Source organism: Sebastes fasciatus, chromosome 4 (assembly GCF_043250625.1).
Source record: "Sebastes fasciatus isolate fSebFas1 chromosome 4, fSebFas1.pri, whole genome shotgun sequence".
NCBI lineage: Eukaryota > Metazoa > Chordata > Actinopteri > Perciformes > Sebastidae > Sebastes > Sebastes fasciatus.
Window position 1 is genome coordinate 28,334,100 of NC_133798.1, and position 25,460 is coordinate 28,359,559.

The window sequence follows — 25,460 nt, forward strand, 5'->3', positions numbered from 1 at the left end:
CAGCCCGTTGAACCGAGGCAGAGGCGGCAGTCAGTCAGTCAGTCAGTCCCGGTGAGGAGAGCCGAGCAATGTTGGTCAGTTTGAGTGTTTGACTGGAGGAAGTGGTCCGCCTCACTCACTGTGCTCTCAGCAAACATTCACTGGTTGTTTGTTTGTTTGTTTGTTATCTCCGGACACTGGAGCGATGTGTGCAGCAGAATGAGAGCCGAAGATGAGGAGCTGCTGTCGGCGTTGAGCTGCGTTTCTACCCGGTTGGTTCCGTTGTCTCCGGTGAAGAGGACTTTATATTCATCAGGACTGAAGCAGCGGGTCTGCAGAGGTGAGTTCACACACTGAGACCACCACGAGGTTTTTAGTCCACATCCTGTCACTTCAGAACCACTAACGGCGCGCAGCTGGTGGCGGGTTGGTGGGTTAGTTCACCTGAACACATCACCGTTCAGTTCACCTGAACACATCACTGTTAGTTCACCTGAACACATCACCGTTAGTTCACCTGAACACATCACCGTTAGTTCACCTGAACACATCACATTTAGTTCACCTGAACACATCACCGTTAGTTCACCTGAACACATCACCGTTAGTTCACCTGAACACATCACCGTTAGTTCACCTGAACACATCACCGTTAGTTCACCTGAACACATCACCGTTAGTTCACCTGAACACATCACCGTTAGTTCACCTGAACACATCACCGTTAGTTCACCTGAACACATCACCGTTCAGTTCACCTGACACATCACCGTTCAGTTCACCTGAACACATCACCGTTAATTCACCTGAACACATCACCGTTAGTTCACCTGAACACATCACTGTTAGTTCACCTGAACACATCACATTTAGTTCACCTGAACACATCACCGTTCAGTTCACCTGAACACATCACATTTAGTTCACCTGAACACATCACTGTTAGTTCACCTGAACACATCACTGTTAGTTCACCTGAACACATCACATTTAGTTCACCTGAACACATCACCGTTCAGTTCACCTGAACACATCACATTTAGTTCACCTGAACACATCACCGTTAGTTCACCTGAACACATCACCGTTCAGTTCACCTGAACACATCACCGTTCAGTTCACCTGAACACATCACCGTTAGTTCACCTGAACACATCACCGTTCAGTTCACCTGAACACATCACCGTTCAGTTCACCTGAACACATCACCGTCAGTTCACCTGAACACATCACCGTTCAGTTCACCTGAACACATCACCGTTCAGTTCACCTGAACACATCACCGTTAGTTCACCTGAACACATCACCGTCAGTTCACCTGAACACATCACCGTTCAGTTCACCTGAACACATCACCGTTCAGTTCACCTGAACACATCACCGTTCAGTTCACCTGAACACATCACCGTTCAGTTCACCTGAACACATCACCGTTAATTCACCTGAACACGTCAGTGTTAGTGACACCTTAACACATCACCGTTAGTTCACCTGAACACATCGCATTTAGTTCACCTGAACACATCACCGTTCAGTTCACCTGACACATCACCGTTCAGTTCACCTGAACACATCACCGTTAGTTCACCTGAACACATCACCGTTAGTTCACCTGACACATCACCGTTTATTCACCTGAACACATCACCGTTAGTTCACCTGAACACATCACCGTTAACCCGGCAGGTGTTTTAAAACCGAGCTCAAGCTTTCATTCTGCAGTAATTTAAATTTGTTTTGTGGAATCACATAAAATAAACACGTTTAGATTCTGAAACTCAAAAGTAACACATGAAGAATAAGAAAAAGCTCAAAATATCACAAAAGTCTTTGTTCATATACTTATAGATAGTTTAATTCTTGTAAATAGACCCACAAATCAGAAGAGTAGACCTGCACTCGGTTGAAGTCTTAACAGGTAGCCATTCATATTGCCGTTGCTTAGCAGCGGTGTTCTCACGACTTAACCACTTGAACGCCAAGCATATTGTGTACACGACTTCCCATGTTGTAAATACAAGCTCACAAGTTTCATTTGAAGGCACCAATAGACCTAGGTGGTTTAACTCTTATTACTGTTAGTTAAGAGTCTTGTAGATCGACCTACAGGTAGTTTAGTCTTGTAGATCGACCTACAGGTAGTTTAGAGTCTTGTAGATCGACCTACAGGTGGTTTAGAGTCTTGTAGATCGACCTACAGGTGGTTTAGAGTCTTGTAGATCGACCTACAGGTAGTTTAGTCTTGTAGATCGACCTACAGGTAGTTTAGTCTTGTAGATCGACCTACAGGTGGTTTAGAGTCTTGTAGATCGACCTACAGGTGGTTTAGAGTCTTGTAGATCGACCTACAGGTAGTTTAGTCTTGTAGATCGACCTACAGGTAGTTTAGAGTCTTGTAGATCGACCTACAGGTGGTTTAGAGTCTTGTAGATCGACCTACAGGTAGTTTAGTCTTGTAGATCGACCTACAGGTGGTTCTGTGCTTGTGGACAGAACAAGTACAGGTTGTTTAGATCTTTGATAGTTTAGAGTTAGAGTTTGTAGATCAGGGGTCTCAAACTCGCGGCCCGCGGGCCAATTGCGGCCCGCAAGACGATATTTTGTGGCCCCCACCTTGATATGAAAGTTTAATGTTAGTGCGGCCCGCAAATTTTTTTTTTTTTTATAAAGTTTTTTTTGGGGGCATTTTTTCATTTTTATTGACAGGACAGTGGATAGAGTCTTGGAAAGGGGGGAGAGAGAGAGTGGATGCGGAAAGGGCCACAGGCCGGATTCGAACCCGGGCCGCCGCGGTCAGGACCAAGTCTTGTTACATGTGCGCCCGCTCTACCAACTGAGCTAACCAGGCGCCCTCAGCCCGCGAGTTTTATGTGAATGGCAGTTTGCCGTGGAAGGTCCCTTTGTTGCGCGAGCCCGAGCTGAACGAACCTACCAATCACAGTGGGGTATATGGCTCCCGGGGGCGGGCAATCGGCCGGGCTTGATGCAAGCAGAGAAACATTTCACAACAACTGTGGCGGCGCCCGTGTAACATCGCATAAGCTCGATTAAAGCTTGATTTATACTTCTGCGTGTAATCGACGCCGTAGCCTGACGTGCACCTCTCCAGAAATGTAACTACACGTCGCGGCGACGCAGACCGCAACAGCTGTGATTGGTCCAGTCTCTCAGCGATACTGAGCGGCCAGGACCAAGTTCTACTTCTCTCTGCCTCCATCTTTTCAATGTTTGTTCACACAAATCCACTCAGATATATTTTCTCTTTTCGGCGTTGCAGTAATATCAGTAAAAGTTCTGTGGTTCAACAGTTATTAGCTCCAACTCCCTCAGTTTCTGTTTGTAGTACAAGAAGAAGAAGGAAACTCATAGAGACGCCGCCGCCAACTAGCGGTTTGGTGGTGTAATTGCAGAGCAACACAAACACAGCAGGCACAACTTTATTGCGGAGTGACACCAAGTGGAATGAATATATATCTTGTCACACAGCCCCAATCATGTCTTTTTCAAAGCCTGCAGTGAAGAGAAAGGTTGGTGACGAGCACAGACAATTTCAGGAAAAGTGGGAGACGCAATAGAGGCCATGTTCAGAAGAACCGTTCATGTTCTTCAATGTTCCATTCATGTTCAGGACAGTTCGTGTTCAGAAGAACCATTCATGTTCTTCAATGTTCCATTAATGTTCAGGACAGTTCATGTTCAGAAGAACCCATTCAAGTTAAAGAACTGTTAATAATGACGTTTGAGAAGATTGTTGTTTTTTTTAACAAAGCTTTTTTTGTGGAATACCTGATGCGGCCCAGCCTCACCCAGACTCTGCCTCCAGCGGCCCCCGGGTAAATTGAGTTTGAGACCACTGTTGTAGATAGACCTACAAGCATAGATTGTATATGAGAAGTGGACGTAGTCAACGTGACGTCACCTATTGGTTCGTGGACTGCTGTTTTAAAACCTTGAGTTCGGCATTTTGTCCTTCACCATCTTGGTTTTTAGCCGTCTCCATCTTGTTTTTTTGGAACCAGAAGTGACACGAGAGGGTGGAGCTAAGTACAACCGAACGCTGAATAAGACACTTTCAGTTGACCAAAACAGTTATAATTAACTTTGATGAACTGAAAACACGCTGTGAAAGGGTTTAGATTGTGTAGACCCACTACTGGTAGTTTAAAGTCTGTGGGTAGAACTGCAGGTAGTTTGTAGTCCTTAGATAGACCTACAGGTGGTTTAGGTCTTGGTGACATACATGTATGTACTGGTAGTTTACTTTAGTTGTTGACCTCTGCCTTTTACCTGCTGTCAGAAGACTATGAACTGTTTAACAATAAATGCACATTACTGATGGACCTTTCATCATTCAGTGGTTTGGCGTTTGTAACTGTTTCCTGTTGATCACCATATGTAGACAAGGTGACGTCACAGGGCTTCTGGTAGAGCCGCCACGAATCCACCAGAGAAGAAGAACAATTATAGTTTCTATGACCACATGAGGAGAAAAAGACCAGAATCCAGCGACAGGACCGCTTGTTGAGTTCACATGTTGTAGACCGGAGAAACCCTGAATGCTTTGATCATAATATCACTGTAATTTCTGATATACACATACAGTATTTAACCATTTCCTATAATTATGTGGACATTGTGGAATGGAATTCTGGGAAACGTAGGATATTACTAACAAGTAGAAAAGGGAAGGTTGCCTAAAAATATAACGGCATTGACAACTGTTGAGGGGATTTTAGGGACTTTCCCTTTTAAAAACGGCTTCCATGGAGATTTGGCTGAAGACTGAACCAGGTGCTTTAAAAAGAAACATACAGTCATATAAAATAAATTATGATTTTTCTTTAGTTCTGCTCTCTCAGATGCTTCAAAATTAAATAATGAAGCCAAATACTGGCTGAAAATATCACAGTAAATGTGTTGTATATTAAACTGGATTAAAAATGCTTATCCTACCTCACTAATATCAGTAGGGTTGCAGTATAATTAGATTATTTATTGTTTAATGTGACCGTAATGGAGGATCACATTGTGTTTCTGGGTTCAAAACATAGACTGTATATAAGAAATGGACGTAGTCACCGTGACGCCACCCATTGGTTTGTGGACTACTGTTTTGAAGCCGTTAGATAAGCATTTTGGCAGTTGCCATCTTGGTTTTTGGCAATCACCATCTTGGTTTTTGTCCGTCGCAATCTTGGTTTTTTGTACGGCAACATTTTATTTTTTTTTGCATCCAGAAGTGACACAAGAGGGTGGAGCTCAGCGACAACCAAATGCTGAATAAGACAGTTTTAAGCAACCAAAAAGGTTACAATTAGCTTTGAACTGTGGTACTAATACCACAATGTAAAACCACTCTTTTACAGTAAAAGTACTAATACCACAATGTAAAACCACTCTTCTACAGTAAAAGTACTAATACCATGGTGTAAAAATACTCTGTTACAGTAAAAGGCCTGGATTCAAATATTACTTCAGTAAAAGTATGTCAGTATTATCAGTAGAATGTAGTTAAAGTATTAAAACTGACTGTTTTACTATTATATACTGTATTATATCATAAGATTATTATTATTATTATTACTGGAGCTAATTATTAACTATTTTATTTAAGGCTGCAACTATTGGTTATTTTCATTATGGATTAATCTGCTAATATTTTCTTCATTAATTGATTGATTGTTTGGTTTGTAAAAATAGTGAAAATAGTGAGAAATGGCGTCAGAATGACCCAGAGCCCAAAGTGACACCTTCACTATGTTTGTTCTGTATTCATAAAATGTTGGAAAATATTGACATTCACAGGAGGCTCAGCTGGCTAAATACAACATTTTCAAATAGATGTTTTAATCTGTGAAATATCATTAACTGATTCATCACCTTGATTACCTGTGAAACATAAACTACACACAGTCAGTATGTAGATACGTGTTCTCTGAAATGGGCAAATTAAAGTAGTACAAAATTGAATACGGTTGTTTTCTGACTGGAGTTCACAGAAATGATCCCAGATCAGAATATACATACTGCACACCCCCTCTCAGTTTATAATTGCTTTAGTCTCTCTGAGTACTTTCACATGACAGGGGGCTTCTGTTTTAGGATTAGCCCACATGCTCGCACTAATGCACACAACCAAACACAAGAAACTGTAGCACCCAACACTCTGTTTACTGTAGCGTTGGTCATTTCAGGAGATATCTGTCTTCATGATTTTATAGTAGAACAAACACTGTGTGAATAAGACGACTTTCTTCCAGTTCAGTTGTAACTGTTTAGTTTCACTTTCAGTTTGATTTGACTGGGTCGATCTGGTCAAGAAGTTTTGGTTTGGTTTGTCAGGTGACCTACAGTAGCTGGATTCTGCTGACTGGTGGTTGATTTTCATGTGACCAAAGAAAACTTTTTCAGCTTTGTTATATATCCCGTTTCCAACTCAGGAACTTTCCCCTGGAACCAGGAACTTTTTGAGGAACTCATTGCGCCCCCCCCCCCAAAAAGCCTTGGTCGGGGGGTAATTTTTTCTGAAAGTACTGGAACTTTGTGGGGTGGAGTTTGCAGGGATGACTGTCGCTATCCTACCTCACTAATATCAGTAGGGTTGCAGTATCATTTGATTATTTATTGTTTAATGTGACGGATGTAATGGAGGATCACATTGAGTTTCTGGGTTCAAAAACATAGACTGTATATAGGAAGTGGACGTAGTCACCGTTACATCACCCATTGGTTTATGGACTACTGTTTTGAAGCCTTGATTTGAGCATTTTGGCCGTCGCCAAAGTTATTTTCTGATTGTTTCATGGTGGTGAACATACAGACATGCGAGTGGAGTCAATGTGAGCAGCTGAGTCTCAGACAGGAAGAGAAGAAGAGGATTCACCTAAATGTCACCGTGATGTCAGTCAATTAAAACTCGTTCTGTGTGTGAAGTTTGACAAAAGTGTTGCCGTCGTCATGACTTTATGTAAAAATGACTCGTGCTTATTTAGACCGACAGGATATGATTGAACTGGTCAGTAAATATCTGCTGGACAGAACATCACAGACTGATGGGATGGCTCGGTGGAGGAGGATCTGACGGAGAGAGGGTTGAGCTGCTGGTGGTGGGGGGGGGGGTTGACCTTTTTTTTGATGACTGGTTTTTGACTGTCTACCAGATGGGTCGTCATGGTGACGGTTGCACACATGGTGACACCTAACGCCCACTTTTGGAGAGCAGAAGGTGAAACAGTTGTTTCTTCCCTAAGTGAATCATCTTCTCAAACGTAGACGGTCTTTGGGGATCGAAGATGCAGAGAGACGTTCTGCATCGTAACTCTGAAGTGTTTGTTAATGCCACCAAATCCTGTGAACGCTACATGTGGTGGACTGTGTGCACACATGGTCCTGTTCCCACACACAACCTGTAGTCCCTGGTATGAGATCTAGTCTCACCCTCCCACACTTATCTGGGTGACGAGCTGCTAACCCCCCTTTCACCTTTTTACATTCTCAGACGGTTCAGATTTTTGTTTTGATTGTTCTTTTTACTCTTTTCTCAAAAATTGATACCTTATAAACATTCTGGACAACAGATGATTAATTCACATGACATTAAACCACTGAGGTCCGCGATCCTAACCGACTTTACTGTCTTTCAGAGGCTGTAGCAGGTTCAGAGAGCCAGAGTGAGGATTTAGATATCATATGAAACTAGAAAACCTAAGGAATCCATGTCATACTAGCTTGTCTTGAAGGAGGTTAAGTAACACTACGAAGTTACGCTAAGTTTTTGCAAGGAAAAACTGTCATGTCCTTTTTCAAAGGGGTCCCTTGACCTCTGACCTCCACACATGTGAATGAAAATGGGTTCTATGGGTACCCACAAGTCTCCCCTTTACAGACATGCCCACTTTAAGATAATCACATGCAGTTTTTTGAATGCAGTATAAATGTGTTCCTCATGGAACTTTACAGCCACAAACTAGAGACCTAGAGAATTCAGAGGATGGAAGGCTTTCCTAGCTAGATTGACAATAAGGAGGTTTCTGAGCAGTTTACACAACAGAAGTGCTCGCCATCAAATCGCCAAAAATTTAAATTCTTGCAGAAATCTCCAAATGTCAAAAGTTTTTGATCCCAAATCGAAGCATGACTTTTTCTACGGTGTTCCTCAAGGTCTTGGTGTCTCAATGTGGTATTTAGGAGGGTGTATTGATCATTCTTTATCAATTCTCCAGTGGTAAAAAATGGTTAAATTTAGCACCAAATCTGGGTAACAAATGGTATCAACCCAAAAATTGCTGCAACAACTTATGAGACATAATAGAGCATGGGGATGACCATCATATACTTCTATCATCATGTTCTAAACCCATATACACTTTCACTCTTTATTTTAATTAATTAATTCATCCATGTCTCTGATTTATGACTAGAACAACTTGACACACAGTGCTGAGCTGCATCTCAAATTAATCTTCAGGGTCCCAGCTTTCAGATGATGTACACCACTTCTATTTGATATCTACTGCTGACCTGCTATCCTTCCCTAAACACCTCCTGTACCCCCCTTACAAAAGACATTACCTCTATTGTGGGTCTCTATTGTTTTTTATTATTATTTAACCCCCTTCCTAGTTGATTTTCTCCTGTTTTTGTCCGCAGCAGTCCATAAAAACACACTCGGATATCGGTACTTCAGACCCACTTAGCTGTCAAATGAGTTCATACAGATATGAGGTTTTTAAATGGGCCGTGGTCAGTCCCATTTACAGACGAGGAAGAGTCCGAGTGAGTTTGTCCTGGTTGTTTCCCCGTCTCCTCGGGTTGCCCAGCGAGAGAGAAATCAGTATGTATTGGCCTCCTCTGGTTCTGGCAGGACGCAGCCGAATAAACAATAGTGTGTTTGTGTTGACGGTCAGCGCGGGGCCTCCCGTTGGCTGTGATCAGAGGAGACGGCACAGCCAGAGACTGTGGGACTCACACTGGGCTGTGAGATCCCATCAGCCACCTGGGCGTCCTGGATGGAGACTCAGCCCGGCGGCGCGGGAGGATAAAGTGTTGCATGAGGACATTTTTGCATGTTTTAGTGGTTTAAGTTGTTTTTGGATGTTAAGTTGTTATTAGTTAAGTAACTTGATGCTCCACGTGTTGAATGCTGCACGTCTGATTTAAGTCACTTGTTATGATTTTTAACTTTACTTCAGTCACACTTATTCCAGAAAAGACCCCTAGTTTTATTCAACCCCTAGTTTCAACATCATTACAATGACATTTGAAATGAATATTCCTGCTCCCCAGAGGGTGACTCCTAATGATGCTGGTGATCCTCTGACCTTTTTATCTGGTGCCGCCAGCAGATACCAGTATCTTCACACTAGCTTTGAAACTGAGCCCGCTACAACCTATGAATCACATTTGTATTCACTAATTGGAATAAATACCATACATATATTATGGCTTTGATATTGCATGTATGATATAAAGACTAGAATAAAAGGATGGGATGTGGACATGTTGGATAAAAATCGCAATCTTATTAATGTGTTAAAGAAATTAAGTGGCGTTAAAACGAATTTGCGTTAACACGTCATTAACTTTGATCAAAGTCAAAGTTCATTCTCAACTTCCACAACAGTAGTTTCACCAAAACAAAACCTTAACTATGGGCTCACTTACTATCCACTTATTCTGAAGCTTTCAGCCTTTCCTTCAGAGCAAACTCATCCATTCCAGAAAAATCTAGCAAGTTGACGTTAAGTTAAGATTTGTTTGTGTTTGACAACCGTAGATGTTTCTGGTAAATACTGAGCTCTTCTCTGTGGTAGGTGCAGAAACAGGGCGGCGTCTCCTCGTCTGCAGCTGTTGAACTGTTTGTTTCTGTAAATGCTCGACACTCTTTTGATCTACCAGTTTGTGGCTGATCCTCCAGTCAAGGTGTGAACTTGTTGTATTAACCAGCGGGTGTAGAGAGCGATAGCAATAGTGAAAGTTATTTTCTAGTCCAGATAAAAAATCCCCCTTAAAATAAAAGCTGTATTTCCTCCTCCTGTGGGCGTACATACATGTTTCCTCGTCTCTGGTGGATTTTACGTTGAAGCAAAACCCAACTTGTGTAAACGAATATATTTCCTTTAACTTCAACATACAATTAGTGTTGAATCATTCACTTTCCTGCCATCAAAACCACAACACACCTCTCCATTACTCTGTAATAATCACCAACTCCAGCTTTTTACTTAACAAACCTGTGAAACTAGCTTCATTGAGTTCACACGTTCAGTCCTTCAGTCACAAAAACAGAAAAGAAAAAGTGACTGAAAGTTTCCCACACTGACAAAATTAAATCTGTGGTTTTAGAGGGAAAAAGAGACTAAATATATTACAGTACAAAGAAACTTTACATGCACAGAAATACATCTTTAAAGCATGTGGTGACACCAGAGTGTGAAGGCTGTCACCCGTCACAGGGCTGAGAGGACAGCCCGGCTGTCTGCGTCTGTGGTTTCTGGGAAGCGAGGCAGAGTGAGACCTCTGCGCTGTAAATAAACGGGCTGATCTCGGGTCAGCGCCGCTCCACAGGAAGCTGTGGTTTGGAGGAAGCTGGTGTTTCTGTGTTTCTAAATGAATCAGACGCCGCTGAAGTTGCAACAGGAAGTAGAACCTACACAAAGCTGCTGTCAGGAGCTCTTTATTGCTCGTGTCTAGAAGGGAAGCAGCAAGTTGGGGAAACTCTCGTGAGATGGTTCAGGTTAGGCATTGACCTTGAATAGTTAAGGTTAGGTTAGGTCGTCGGGCAGCGAGTCTTGTGAGAGTTTTTGCAAGTTTTTGCAGATCTCAGCTCATACCAACCTCGAGACCTCAAAATAGGGAGGATTTCTAACCCATAGCAGGAGAAAAATTTAAGTTTCAGAGACGTTCTTTCCTGCATTCTGGTGACTTTTAAAAGAATGAAAATAACAAAATAAGAAGTACACTGCAACAGCATTTTTAAGTTAAATAGGCGTACTCATTTTACTTTTAATTCTCTCAAAGAAAACTGAATAATTCGTCCCTCTGGTGTGAACTTGTGTGAATCTCTGGCATACATTTTTGTTCAGACATTTATGTTCCCCAGAGGATGAATCCTACTTTTCCTCTAGCGCCATCATCAGGTCAACATGTTAATGTGTCCAAATCTTTACTTTATGACCAAATACCGGCAGAACTAATGACGTTCATCAGCCTCAGCTGCACTTTGTGTTTAGTGCATAGAAATCAAATGGGAGTAGAAGGTATATTGAACGGCTTTATGGCTCCAAGCTATAAACCAGACCAGCATGGCTTTATGACTCCAAGCTATAGACCAGACCAGCATGGCTTTATGGCTCCAAGCTATAGACCAGACCAGCATGGCTTTATGGCTCCAAGCTATAGACCAGACCAGCATGGCTTTATGGCTCCAAGCTATAGACCAGACCAGCATGGCTTTATGACCCCAAGCTATAGACCAGACCAGCATGGCTTTATGACCCCAAGCTATAGACCAGACCAGCATGGCTTTATGACCCCAAGCTATAGACCAGACCAGCATGGCTTTATGACCCCAAGCTATAGACCAGACCAGCATGGCGTCATCTCCGAGGCTGGAAGAGAAAATGATGAAAAGCTGTTGTTTAGCGGGTTAACCGAGGCTTTCACATTGACATTGGAGGCACATACGATACGTGAATATTCACTGTAAGTGTGCTAAATGGCTAAATGATGCTGGTGACAGTGACTAGCATGGCTAGCTAACGTTAGCTTGAGTGTGAGGCTGCTGCAGTAATACAGTCATACATTAACGTTATAGCAGCATCAGACTGTCGTCTCCAACTAAATCTCAGCCTGTAGATCAAACAGTTGGCAATTAACACGTTGGTTATTTACAGACAACACTTAGCCTAACGGGATTCAATCAGATATGTAGAGATGTCAGGATCAGTAATATCCTGTGTGTTGGACGGGGGAAGACTGAAGGGACATGGCGACGATCAACCTTCATTTATTAAGGTATCGTCAACCCTCAGGTTCAGGCAAAATTGCTAAATCATTATTAGACATGTTCACAAAACAAACGTTTGCATAGCAAGAGATGAATGCAGACCAACTTGTCAAAATTACATTAAAAATGGCCATCACTCTGACCATCCTGCTACGTTGATTTGAATGGGAATGTCTGTTCTACTCCTATTTTCTATTTCTATGGTTTAGTGCTAATTAGCTAATGTTAGCATGCTGATATTTAGCTCAAAGAACCACTATTTATATCTCTGATTAACTGGTGCACAGTGGGAAGAAGAGCAGATGTCCATCAGCCTCAGCGTGGGAGGTCTCTGTGTTTTGTTGGTTTTGTAATCAGATTACCTGGTTGCAATGTAAAACCTGCCAAGTGAACATGTTGCAAAGCTACAGTTGGATCTTTCATTTCTACTAATATTACAAAATCTTCTAATGGATACCACGTTCTGATTAGAGAAGGAATATTTATATATATATATATATATATATATATATATATATGTACTGTATTTGCTAATATGCTGATGATGCTTTTTAACTAACCATTTTGTTTCCTCTCTCCTCAGCAGCCAGGGTGCATGATGGGATCTTTTCGGCGTCCCAGGCCCCGGTTTATGAGTTCCCCGGTTCTGTCGGACCTCGCCCGGTTCCACGCCAGCTCACCTTCGCTGCAGATCTCCAACACCAGCGTGTGGAACAGGTCAGCTGTGGGTGTGTGGTTGTGTGTGTGTGTGTGTGTTATGGGTCCAAACATGAGCTTAAAACAGGGTAAAAAGTGCTAACTCGTGTTTTTTCCAGCCCTCTGACAGAAGAACAGGTTCCATTGAAGGTCAGAACAGAGTTTCTGATCCGATTATACGGTTTTCTGTTGATATTTAAGATGTGAGATTTAAAGGTGAGACTTTATTTATGAGTCAGTCACATCCTGTTAACATCCAGCTGTTAATCCAGGAAGGAAGAATATCTGAAGAAGGAGAGAGAATCCAACATCAATAAAATGTTGTCAGTGGTACTTAAGTGGAAGTACTCATAACTTACACTTAAGGACAGTAAAAGTAGCGCAAGGTCACTGTAAAAATACTCTGTTACAAGTAAAAGTCCTGTATATATATGTTTACTGTATATATAACTTTCTGAAACCATTCTTCTATTCGGCGTAAGATAAAACTATTGATCCCTGGGGGCAATTCACAAACTACCCAGCAGATAAAGTAGATAAAATTAGCTGCAACATTAAGGTGATGTAATAAGCGGGATAATGCACAGTGAACCGGTCATTGTTGTGAAAGAAACCCCGACAGGGAGATGCCGCACTTCACTGAGGGGTCTCACATCGCCCTGAAGGGGTTTATTTCACAATAATGACCCGCTAGCTGTACATTATCCCGCTTATTACACGGCTACTTACTGAAGAAATCAATAATTTCACACAAAAACGGTCCGCCAGAGTCTGACATCAGAACTGCGCCCATAGCAACAGTCTGTTATACATAGCAACAGTCTGTTATACGTAGCAACGGCCTGCTATACGTAGCAACGCACTGTTATACATAGCAACAGTCTGCTATAAAGAAATAACAGACCGAAGAACGCCATGATTAACCAATCAGAATCGAGTATTAAACAAAGCTGTGTAATTTAAATATATTATTCTGCATACTTTTAATTTTGGTACTTTAAGTGTATTTTGATGCTAATTAGAGCTGAAACTAAAGATTATTTTCCTTGTCTGCCGATTATTTTCCAGACTAATCGAGAAGTCTAAAGTGTCAGAAAATAGTGACAAATGTCCATCCCAGTTTCTCAAAGTCCAAGGAGATGACTTTAAATGTCTGCTAATACTTTTGCACTTTTAAATAAGTACAAATTTGAATCCCTGACTTTTACTTGTAATGGAGTATTTCTACATTGTGGTATCACTACTGGTTGTACTTCTTCCACCGCTGATCATCAGACCGTTATTAGTCGAGGCTGCCGCTGGAGTTCATATATCATAAATAGTGACCGTTAGTGATGACATGAGAGGGTCTAACATTATGTTGGGACATGAAGGGCCCAGATACTCCTAGATAGACCCCAGATAGACCCCGGTACATCCGGGTCTCAGTGTGCGGAGGTTATTTCAGCTCTGGCATTAGAAACTCTCCGGCCTGTTTCCTGCTCTTCTTCCCAGGATGTTTAGTAGGAAGTGGAGGTGGCAGCCGGGCCACTTCCTGTCAACCAGCTGAGTCACATACCAGGACCAACGCATGCACGCAGTAATAATGTTAATAATTTTAATGTATTAGTAATAATGTTAATAATATGAATGCATTAATAATAATAATATAATTTCTGTGCTTCAGAGATGAGAAGTCTCCCTGTCAGGACGTGTAGTTCATTTGACACACCACCTGTTGACCTCTGACCTCTGACCTGTGTTTGTTTATGTGTCCTCAGCGTCCAATCAGCTGTGATCAAGGTGTTCCAGGGTGGAGTGCTGCAGACTAACGAGCTGTTCACGCTCAACGAGAGCATCAGGTGACGAAGTCTTCTTCTTTTTCTCTTTAATGAACAGACAATAGAAGCTGATGATCATCAGGTCTCATCATCATGTTTCATGTTTTCATGTGACTCCTCTTCTCTGATGTACAAAGAGAGGAGTTTAGAAAACTCTGAATTAATGATTATCACCTGTTGAAGCAAGTTTTTGAAAGTAGTAGTAGTCATGATAATGCCTGTACCCCAGTGCTGTAGCCCTCTTTTTTTACTAGTACATCAGATAATATAAGATGAGACTTTTTTCATCTCTAGGCAGTGGAGGAAGCAGTACTTGCATCTTTTTATATCAGTAAAAGTATAAATTCCACTTTGTAAAAAATACTCAAGTGAAAGTCCTGCATTCAAGATTTAAGTATTAACAGCAAAATGTACTTAAGTATTAAAGTAAAAGTACTTGTTGGGCAGAGCGGCCCCTGTCAGAGAGTTAATATATTTATTATATTATTACTGATGCTTTAACACGTAAGCATCATTTTAATGTTACAGCTGGTGGAGGTGGAGCACATTTGAACTGCTTTATATACTTTATAAGTTTAATTTATAGCTCTGTCATATTTTATAAATTGATCCCGTTTTGTTTGTAAAATCTTCATTTGTAAAATAACTAAATCTGTCAGATAAATGTAGTGTAAAAAGTAAAAGGTTCCTCTGAGATGTAGTGGAGTAGAAGTATAAAGTAGCAGGAAATAGAAATACTCCAACATCACACTTTAATACCAGACCAAGTACAGTGTGCTCAGTTTCTGTTTCTGTAGATTAGAGTCATATGAACGTTATTAGCTTAATCAGATCTTAATAATCAGCTCCAGATGTGAAACATGGCGGCCGTCATGAACTCTTCTTGTATGTTTACAGGTGGCTCCTTAAAACTGAGATGGGCTCCTTCATCACAGAATACTTCCAGGTATGTTCACGCTTTACTTCCTGTTTATATTATAGAAACCTGACAGTGGGACTGAGTTCATGTAGAAGTTTTCAACAATCAGAGGAAACATTAGCTGGTGTCGATGTGGTCGCCTCACTTCCTGTATCTGTTTGGTGCAGTTTAATCATCAGAGTCTGGTGAGACTGGATGTTTGTAGGCTGATGTGAAAATCAATAATCTGGTATTTGTGTGTGAAATGATCCCACTACAGAAAGGAATCTCTTAAAAAGTCTTTTCATTCTTTATGTCGAAATGTTGACAGGTGCAGCTTTAAATCCAAGTTTAATTTAGAGAAATCTGGAGCTTCTTATCTGGATTACTGTCTTATTGTTAACAAATATAAAGTGACATCTCTGTTCATGTTTTCAGAAGTTTAAGAAGTTTAAGTTCACAATGTCTGGGTCCATTTTACTGAAATATATCTGGATGTGTTTTTGTCTCTGAAAATGTCCTGGAATAATATTTCTTTAAAAATGTGAACCCTGTTTACTCTTCTTTTACTAATTTTCAATAAAATTACAATATTCTCTACAGCTTTTTGTGGAAGCCCTTTAACTGACTCCAACAGGGTTAAAACTCTCCTACTATTTACACACATGATCCGATTTAAATACTACTAATCCTCCACTCTTTCTCTCCAGTCTGTAGTCCAGTCTGTAACCTTCCTGACTCACGTTAGCAGAACACAACAGTCTAGATGTTGTTATAAATGATATATAAATAATGAGTCTAAACCACATCAATGATGTTCTTCTTTCTTGAACACTAAGAGGGAAGTGCTTTCTGAGAAAATTCATACCAACCAAATACATAAACGTACTTGTCATATGGGCCACTTATAGTAATATCTATTGAACTGAATTAGATAGAGAGATGTACTTTATTAATCCCAAACTGGGAAATGATTGTGTTACAGCAGCAGGTCATCTAAGCAATGCACAGGAACAGTAAACAAAATGCACATATCAACACTAGAGAAATATATCCATAGAATAAACAATCAAAAGAATATTAGAATATACTATAGGTATACCTGACTACTACAACTAACATACAAAATCTAAAATATAAACATAGAATAAAATACTACAAACATTAGTACAGTGTGCAAGTTACAAAGTTTGCCATGTTATGATTTGTGCATATTTTTTATGCTAAATGCAGTACCTGTGAGGGACACAGACATGCCCACGTTATGATAATCACATGCAGTTGGGGGCAAGTCACAGTCTAGTCAGCACACTGACACACTGACAGCTGTTGTTGCCTGTTGGGCTGCAGTTTGCCATGTTAGGATTTGAGCATATTTTTTATGCTAAATGCAGTACCTGTGAGGGTTTCTGGACAATATTTGTTATTGTGTTGTGTTGTTAATTGATTTCCAATAATAAATATATACATACATTGGCATAAAGCAGAATATTTTTCCACTCCCATGTTGATAAGAGTATTAAATACTTGACAAATCTCCCTTTTAAGGTACATTTTGAACAGATAAAAAATGTGAGATTAATCAACGATTAAATATTTGAATCGATTGACAGCCCTAGTCCCGATATAAAGCAGCGGCTCCGTGTGATTCAGACTAAGCTGATTTCTGCAGTCAGGGAACGGCCAAGTGGCTCCTGATCCTTTTATTAACCGGCCGGCCTGCAGATGGTGAGGTGTGGATCAGCAGATGGAGATGACAGACGTCCACTTCCTGTCAGACCCGTCTGTAATCTCAACGCTCGTCTCAGAGACGACGTGTCCTTCCTGTCCAAAAGCTCAGCGTCCTCACTGATCTGACCTCTGGAAAACGCTCGTTTGAACTTTGACATCCAGATAAAATGTGATAAAATGTCACTGAGACGGTGACCTTGTCTTCCCTTAAGGTCACATGATACATCTTTTCCTGTTTAGTTTAAATGGAGCAGTGACGGTACAGCAGTGACTCTGCAGATTTTAAAAATGAACATTAAAGTTGACTGTAACTCCTGTTCAAGTGGAGGATTAATGTGTTTATCCAACACCTTTCTTACAGGTCGGTGCAGCTTAAAGGGTTTTACAGATGACTGATGATAACACAGTTCAACAAATACGTTGATACTAATACACACGAGAAATAAAAATGATAGAAACATAATAATAAGAACAATAAGACTGTTAAACTTCACAAGTACAGAAGACTTCACAAGTACAGACGTTGCTACGCCTGAATGTGTTATGGGGATCGGGTATCAATAACCGATCAGCTTCTTCTGCTTATGGACATTATTGATCAGTGGTCCTGCCTGTCAACAGCAACATGAATGAGGGGACAAAAAGGGGTTGTAATTTGTTTTTTGACAACTAATGTAAGTGCAGGATTTATATTTTTATTTACGGAAGACCTGAGAGGCACGTGAGACTTAAAAACAGGTGGAAAAAAAAGATTTCACCAGGATAATTTTTCTAAGAAAATAAATGTTTGGCAGATTGTTTTATTTCTTTTTGTATTTGTTGTTGTAAAACTAATTTAGGCCACAAGAGGCTGAAGTGCACCACTACCTCTTGTTCTAAATACAACTAAAAGCATTCATGTTTACTTACACAAGTTTTAATTTACAGAACAATATACAGTATGTACTGTGTGTTTAGAGTGCATGGAGAGCTTAAAACTCACCTTGAAGAAATCTTGAATGCTTTAATCGTATTTAGAACAAGAGGTAGTGGCGCACTTCAGCCTCTTGTGGCCAAAATGAGTTTTGCAACAAGACAAACCGGTGTTTCTATTATTTCGTCCACCTCAATGAGGGTAGGATATACACTGATACATGTGATAAATTAAAGATGTATTGATCGGGCTCTCTCTGAATGATCTTAATGTTTTTTTTTATTTATTTAAGTTAATGTATAAACTGTGTGTGTTTCAGAACCAGCTGCTGACTCGAGGTCTGTCTGAAATCCTGGATCAGGTCCTCCTTCACTCCGGTGAGACTGGTTTCTGGTTTCTGAGTTTGAACTCTGAACGGGAGGCTCTCAGGCTCTCTCATTTGTGTGACTGTGACTGGTTTCCTTCATCACTGCAACTTTGTCTTTAAATAGGAATCAAAATCTTTCTGTCTGAATTAAAGTTAACATGTGCTTGAAGAGCTGACTTGATGTACTGTATGTAAAGGGATGTGATCAGATGTCAGACAGCAGCTCCTTGTTACATGTAGTCACTTCACATATTACCCATGATTCCTTGCTGTATTAAATCTGCTGTGATCCAGGAATCGATAAGGTTCATTTTTAACGTAATAACACACCGTGTTAGATCGTGTTGGCCTGTTTGTGTCTACAGACTGCTGAACAACAGAAACATTAAGTTGACGTTTTAACAAGATAATTTCCTCCTCGGGATGTTGGTGGACATGTGTTTCCATGGTAACCGGCTGTGTGTGTGTGCGTGTGTGTGTGTCCCCGTAGGTGACGACCAGCTCGCGGTCCTCGCCGACATGTGGGACAGATTCTTCACGGAGATCCTCCCGACCCTGCAGGCCATCTTCTACCCTGTCCAGGTACAACGCACACATCGTCATTGTGGGCATGTTAGCACGCTGATTAGAGGTGGGGGGGGGAAAAGAGTTTCACCTAAGTATCGCGATTTTTTTTTTACGATTTTGAAATGGATTTTTTAATGCTATTGTTGTAGTCTGAGTAACATGACGTCATATCCGTTCTGTATCCTTCAACCAAAATAAACCGCAGCCGGCCGAGACGACAAACAGCGGAGGGTCAGCGTGGATACGACCTGCACCCTCCCATTTTAAATCCAAAGGGGTAAACACTACACAAACAGTAAAGTATGGAAACACTTTGGGTTTCACACATTGCAGGAAAAGCAGAGCTAGACATCACGGCTAAAGCTGCATGCTAACTCTGTCACGGACAGGAAACGTTATCGTATTGCGGTAACGTGATTCCTGTTGGACAACAGAAATACGTCATCCCTGCAGCGCTCTGTAGTGATTGAGTCTGTGGCCCACTGTGGAGACATTCCTGGGGAAAATCACAAGCGGTTCACAGTTAGTGACGTGTTTTCCATCCGCCAGCAGTGATTGGTCCGGCAGAGAGGGTAGGCGGAGCTAACTCATCACACTCTTCAACACACCTGTCTGTGAAGCGGCGTGCTGTTTTTTCCTATCTCTGCTAGCGTTGCGAGTAAACGGTTACTATGGCTGGACAAACAAAGGAAACGGCGATGACTACAGACGATGAAACAAAAAAAAAACGTCACACAGGTGACACTGTTTGGATCTCTGGGAAGTGAGATCCAAAAACACACCTGCAAGTACGGCTTATCGTCACACGCACCGCCAAAGAGAACAAAACGGAGATCTTATTGAGTGTAACTTTAAATAATCTGGGATAATTTAAGTGGAGAGGTCAGTGGATTAACTTGTTGTGTGTGTTTGTTCAGGGTCAGGAACTGACGGTGAGGCAGATGGCCCTGTTGGCCTTCAGAGAACTGGTGCTGTTGAAGCTCCACCTGGAGGAAACTCTGAGAACTGCAGCCGCCGTCCCTCCAGCTGTCACACAGATGCTGCTGGTGCTGCAGGTAAACACACACACATTTAAACTATTTATTTATGTCCGCATAGAGAAGAGCAATACAACGACACAAATATTAAAGGTGCTGTAGAATACATTCACAAAATCATGGACCAGTGACACAGATCTTCACCGTAGCAAACATAGTCGGCCTACTGAGTTCTCAGGGATATAAGTAGCAGCGTCTTCACCATACACGGCGGCTGCTAATGATAGCCAAGACAGCACTTTCTTTCTTTCTTCAGTCTTTAATAATTGAGACATAATAGGCAAAACAAATACTTCCTCTGTGTACATCTACTCTGTCAGGGTATCCACGAGTCCGGAGCTCCCAGTTTGGAGTATTACCAGTTGGAGCGTCTGGTGGAGATCGTCGTGTCTCCGTATCTCAGCAACGTCCTTCACAACAGAAACCAGCTCCTGTTGGGTGAGTACTACCGATCACTGCTGAATCAATATTGATCCAATTAACTTTAGTTGCAGTTAAATATTTTTCTTTCACGGTGCATATTCTTAAATAAATATTTGACATATCAGTGCACAGACTGTATTCTCTGATGGTGCATTCAAATGCTTGTGGGAAATGTCATCATTTGACACTTAAATGTAGACGTCACATGTCAGAGTTCTCCTGAACGCTGCACACAGCTGCTTCATAATAACCAGGAAGTCTATGAGAAAATGAGGCTACATCTCACTTGATTTATTACCTCAGTAAACATTGTAAACATGAGTTTATGGTCCCAATCGCTAGTTTCAAGTCTTCTTCAATACAGCATGATTTTCATTTAGTAAATTATGGTCCTATTTAGAGTCAATTAGACCATAAAGCAGGGGATGCTTTAGGACGGGGCTACCTTGTGATTGACAGGTCGCTACCACGGCGTAATTGTAACATTTTTGGTCGCCAAAAAATGTCTTATTCAGCGTTTAGTTGTACTTAGCTCCACCCTCTCGTGTCACTTCTGGTTCCAAAAAAACAAGATGGCACAGGCCAAAAAAAGCCAAGGTGACGACGACCAAAATGCCGAACTCGAGGCTTCAGAATGTCAGTCCACAAACCAATGGGTGACGTCACCATGACTACGTCCACTTCTTATACTGTATACAGTCTATGATAATAACATAAAATACACAGAGACATCATCATGTTCTTCAGTTCCTACCTGAAGCACGATGAAACAAACAGGCACATAAATTGTCTAAAATCAGTCGCACAAAGTCATCTTGTAAAAGCATTGATGCTCAGATCCAGTCAGGGGTCAGAGGTCAGAGGTCAGGGGGCGTGGCTCTGTAGTAATATGCTGTTTAAATCCTCTCAGCAGGGAGGTGAGCTGCTTAATCTGCTGCTGTGGTTTCATTCCAGCCGGTCGGCCGTACGGTTCTTTGTGAAGTAAGAAGGTCACAAACACACAGTCTGTTTCAGTCTGAGCTCTACTGTACTACAACTACAGGTGTTAGTGCTACTGTAACACACCTGACACAACAGCTGTTTTCATCTCTATAGTGTGAGCGCAGTGCAACTGAGGTATCATGAAAAAATACTCACATCTTAATAAGAGCGTTTTAATGAACAGTTTTAGACGTATAGATGATTATGGATTGTGGACATAAAGAGCTAAAGCACAGATGTAATTCAGAGTAAGTAAGTACAAACGAGAGATGTAAAGGTCTCACATTATTGAGTTTTCTTGCATTTGTTTTCATATATGTCGTAGATCAGGATGATAAAATATGATATCGGTAATCTGGTGTTGTGGAAGCTTTACAGTTCAAATGTTGCAAACTGGTCTGTTTGGACATACAGTATTTTAGTTATATTATCTTATTACACAGTTAAATTAATTAAATACTTGATTTTGATTGGTTAATTATTTGGTTATTGGTCTGTTATTTCTTTATAGCAGACCGTTAATATGGGCGCAGTTCTGATGTCGGACTCTGGCGGAATGTTTTTGTGTCAAATTATTGATTTCTTAAGTAAGTAGACGTGTAATATATTTATTTTTTGTTGTATATTGTTGTATTATTTAATGCAACAATACAACAATAATAATATCATTATATTATATTGTTGTATATTTGTTTTTTTCTTTGTTTCTTTGTTCAAAACAGATTTGAAAAATTTTAGTTTAGTAATATTTCTTGCCATTCGTCATTTAAAAAGTAAATTCTTAAAAGGAAAAAGCAGCAAAAACTTGTAAATAAAGTAGAAATAATTGGGGGAAACCATTTAAAATCATGTCTTGACCAAGTTAATACAAAAACAAAATCACACTCCGTGCTTTGTGCTTGATTAACAAAGTCAACAAAACATGAATTAATAGCTAAATATTTTAGGGAAAAACAAATGTTTCTTTTACTTTATTTATTTTCTGGTATATCACTGACGTTTAGCAGCGTGGCTAACAGATGCTAACAGAAATCTGCTGCCGTTTTACATCTCAGACTGTGTGGAGTCGATGAAGTGCAGTAGCTTTTTCTTATGTCTCAGCTGTAAACTCACCACTTCACCAAGGCTGATGAGATTATCGTCCTAATCCCTGCTGGGTCTAGAAACTGTCTAGCAGCGAGGTGTTCCTGCAGGAGGCCACTTCAACAATACTCTGCTACTGTTATATAACGCTCATAATATCAATATTTCAAACTGGAGTTAATCCAGATTAACACACAAGATTTAATTCCTTCGTCAGAACTAATGAAAGAGTTTAAACTTGTTTAAAGTGACATGAAGTTAATGTGGAAACTGTGAAGAGTTGGAACCTCCATATATTTTTGTTGGCATCAAACTTGAATATATAATAATAATAATAATAATATATATATTCATATATTCATCACACCACGCACTCCGCCGCTTGCCGTGTATGCTGGCTGCCTGGATGATCTCATCAGATTATACTATGCAATCAGATTTATCAATAAGGAAATGCTATTGATTAAAACCCCGATTATTATCATCAGCATCCAGACACTGTGAATTTGAATTCAGAAGAAATCAATTTACTGATTTGACCTTTCTTCTCGTAAATTTACGACTTTAATCTCGTAAATTTTTTCTCAAAAGGTTGACGGGCGTTTTTCGTGTCTGCTCACTCACAACCGTTTCCTGTCTCCTCCTCCAGAGCCTTGCCATCTGCGGTCGTCGGGGTCGTTGCTCGGCGACCAGCCAGAGATCACCGTCACTCATCATCACAACTCCTCCGACTCGTCGTCGCTGGCCCCGCTGGTGGAGCAGGAGGGCGAGGCCTACCTGGAGAAGTCCGGCGGAGTGCGGCGCCACACGGTGGCCAACGCGCACTCTGACGTCCGGCTGCTGTCTGCGTCGGGCAGGATGCATGCTGGGACGGAGACGGGGACGGAGGAGGACAACGGGGTGGAGGGACTAGGCGAGGGAGGCGTCGGGTTTGTGGTGGGTAGCGGGCCGATGAGTTCCAGGACGTTTTCCAGCCAACCGGACATGGCAGAGTCTCGCAGCTAGCCGGAGGGGCTAATGAGGGACCATACGGAGGAAACAAGAGGACGGGGACAGGAAATAACAGGACATTATGGGAATTAAAACACAAGCGGATCAGCCAGTAAACTACAGGAGACATAATGAGACATGATGGGACAAGAAATCAGGACGGGAGGAGAGGAAACAAAACGAGGAAAACAACGGAAAACATCCAGAGAGGATGAAACAGAACCCAGAAAACAGGAAGGATAGAACAAGAAATAGGACGCAGTGCGACAGAAGAAGACAGGAAGTGAATAGACAGTAAAAGAAAAGGACAGGAAGTAATATAACATGACAGGAAACAGTATAGAGGCGCTGATCCAGGATCAGGCTTTGTGTCTTCAGGTTTGGACTGATCCGGTGGGCAGAACCAGGTCGTGTAAATAAGTTTGTCTTTTAGGATTGTTAATGATTAATAAAGTTTAATTAAATTTAAACGGTGTTTTCTTCAGTCCCGTAGGCAGCAGAGATGTGACGGTGTAGTTGTTACTAGTTTGTTGGTAGTGATGTGGAGGTGGTGGTGCTGTGGCCACTTTATTAGGTACACCTCACTAGTAGCGGGTTGGACCCCCCTTCAGCCTTCAGACCTGCTTTAATTCTTGGTGGCGTAGATTCAACCAGGTGCTGGAAACGTTCCTCACAGATGTTGGTCCTTATTAACATGACAGCATCATTTATTGAGTGGCTGTGGCTCAGCGGTAGAGCGGGTCTCCCACCACTCAGAAGGTTCGATCCCCGGCTCCAACCGTCCACATGTTGAAGTGTCCTTGAGCAAGATACTGCTCCTGAAGGCTGAACCATCGGTGTGTGAATGAGTATTTAGATTAGATACTGATGGGCAGGTTGGCTCCTTGCATGGCAGCCTCTGTCATCAGTGTGTGAATGTGTGTGTGAATGCTGACATGTAGTGTGAAGCGCTTTGAGGGGTTGGAAGACTAGAAAGGAGCTATATCAATAAATATAAATATAAATAAATAAAGTCAAGGTGTAATAAGTCAGCTCCTTTTCAGTCAGTATAAACTTGCTTTGGTTTGTCACCACTTCAAAAGTCTTATTTCTGTTTTTATTAATTTTTTGTGTAATTTTATTAGTTGTATAAGACTAAAATGACTAAACATGACTGCTGGACAGTGACATTTAAAACAGCTGCTGTAGCGCCCTCATGTGGTGAGTCAGAGAAGTGACTGTAGTGTGTTATTTTACTGCTTTCTGTGTGTTTCCAGAGAAACTTTCAGCTCCACAGCTGGATGGAGTTTAGTTTACAGATCAGCAACCAGCAGAGAGAAGGTAAAGAGTCGTTTATCTGCAGAAACACGTCGCAGTTTAATGTGAAATGTAAACTTTACTTTTATCTTCCAGGAACAAACCTCTGAAGTCTTCTGCTGGTCCGTGTTTCATACTGAAAACATACGTTTTGGTCAAAGAGTCGTTTCATGATAAACACATTTTATAATTTCTTTAATGCTCATCGTAGATTTATCAGATTAGTTTAATGCCACAATTATTTTCATATTTTTGTATATAACTACACTGTAAAAATAGTCTGTTACAAGTAAAAGTCCTGCATTGATACTACAGTAGAAGTACTGTTACTACACTGTAAATATACTGTTACATGTAAAAGTACTATAACTACACTGTAAAAATACTCTGTTACAAGTAGAAGTCCTGCATTGATACTGCAGTAAAAGTACTAATACCATACTGTAAAAATACTGTTACAAGTAAAAGTCATGCATTGAAGATGTTACTTCAGTAAAAGTATGTCAGTATAATCAGGAAAATGTAGTTTAAGTATTAAAACTGAACACCAAATGTGGATTAATCCGCCGCTGAAAATAGTCCCCAGCAAAGTCACTATTTCTTCCTGTTTGAGTGACATTTCTCAATAACTAAAGTAATGATGAGTTGATGCTGTAATTAAAGATCAGTCAG

General features: G+C 41.0%; 1 protein-coding gene across 2 annotated transcripts; it reads left to right on the forward strand.

Moving 5' to 3' along the window:
• On the forward strand, window positions 1-23,960 carry LOC141766499 (proline-rich protein 5-like). Of its 2 annotated transcripts, none has more exons than XM_074633413.1 (9): window positions 1-319; window positions 12,570-12,703; window positions 14,443-14,523; window positions 15,400-15,448; window positions 18,364-18,421; window positions 18,902-18,993; window positions 19,896-20,033; window positions 20,336-20,453; window positions 23,152-23,960. In XM_074633413.1, exons 2-9 carry the CDS (start codon window positions 12,582-12,584, stop codon window positions 23,505-23,507), a joined length of 1,014 nt encoding a protein of 337 aa, XP_074489514.1. In that variant the 5' UTR covers window positions 1-319; window positions 12,570-12,581; the 3' UTR covers window positions 23,508-23,960. The 2 variants fall into 2 exon arrangements, with proteins under 2 accessions (XP_074489514.1, XP_074489515.1); XM_074633414.1 differs by having other exon boundaries at window positions 12,573-12,703.
• The last annotated feature ends 1,500 nt before the right edge of the window (window positions 23,961-25,460 follow it).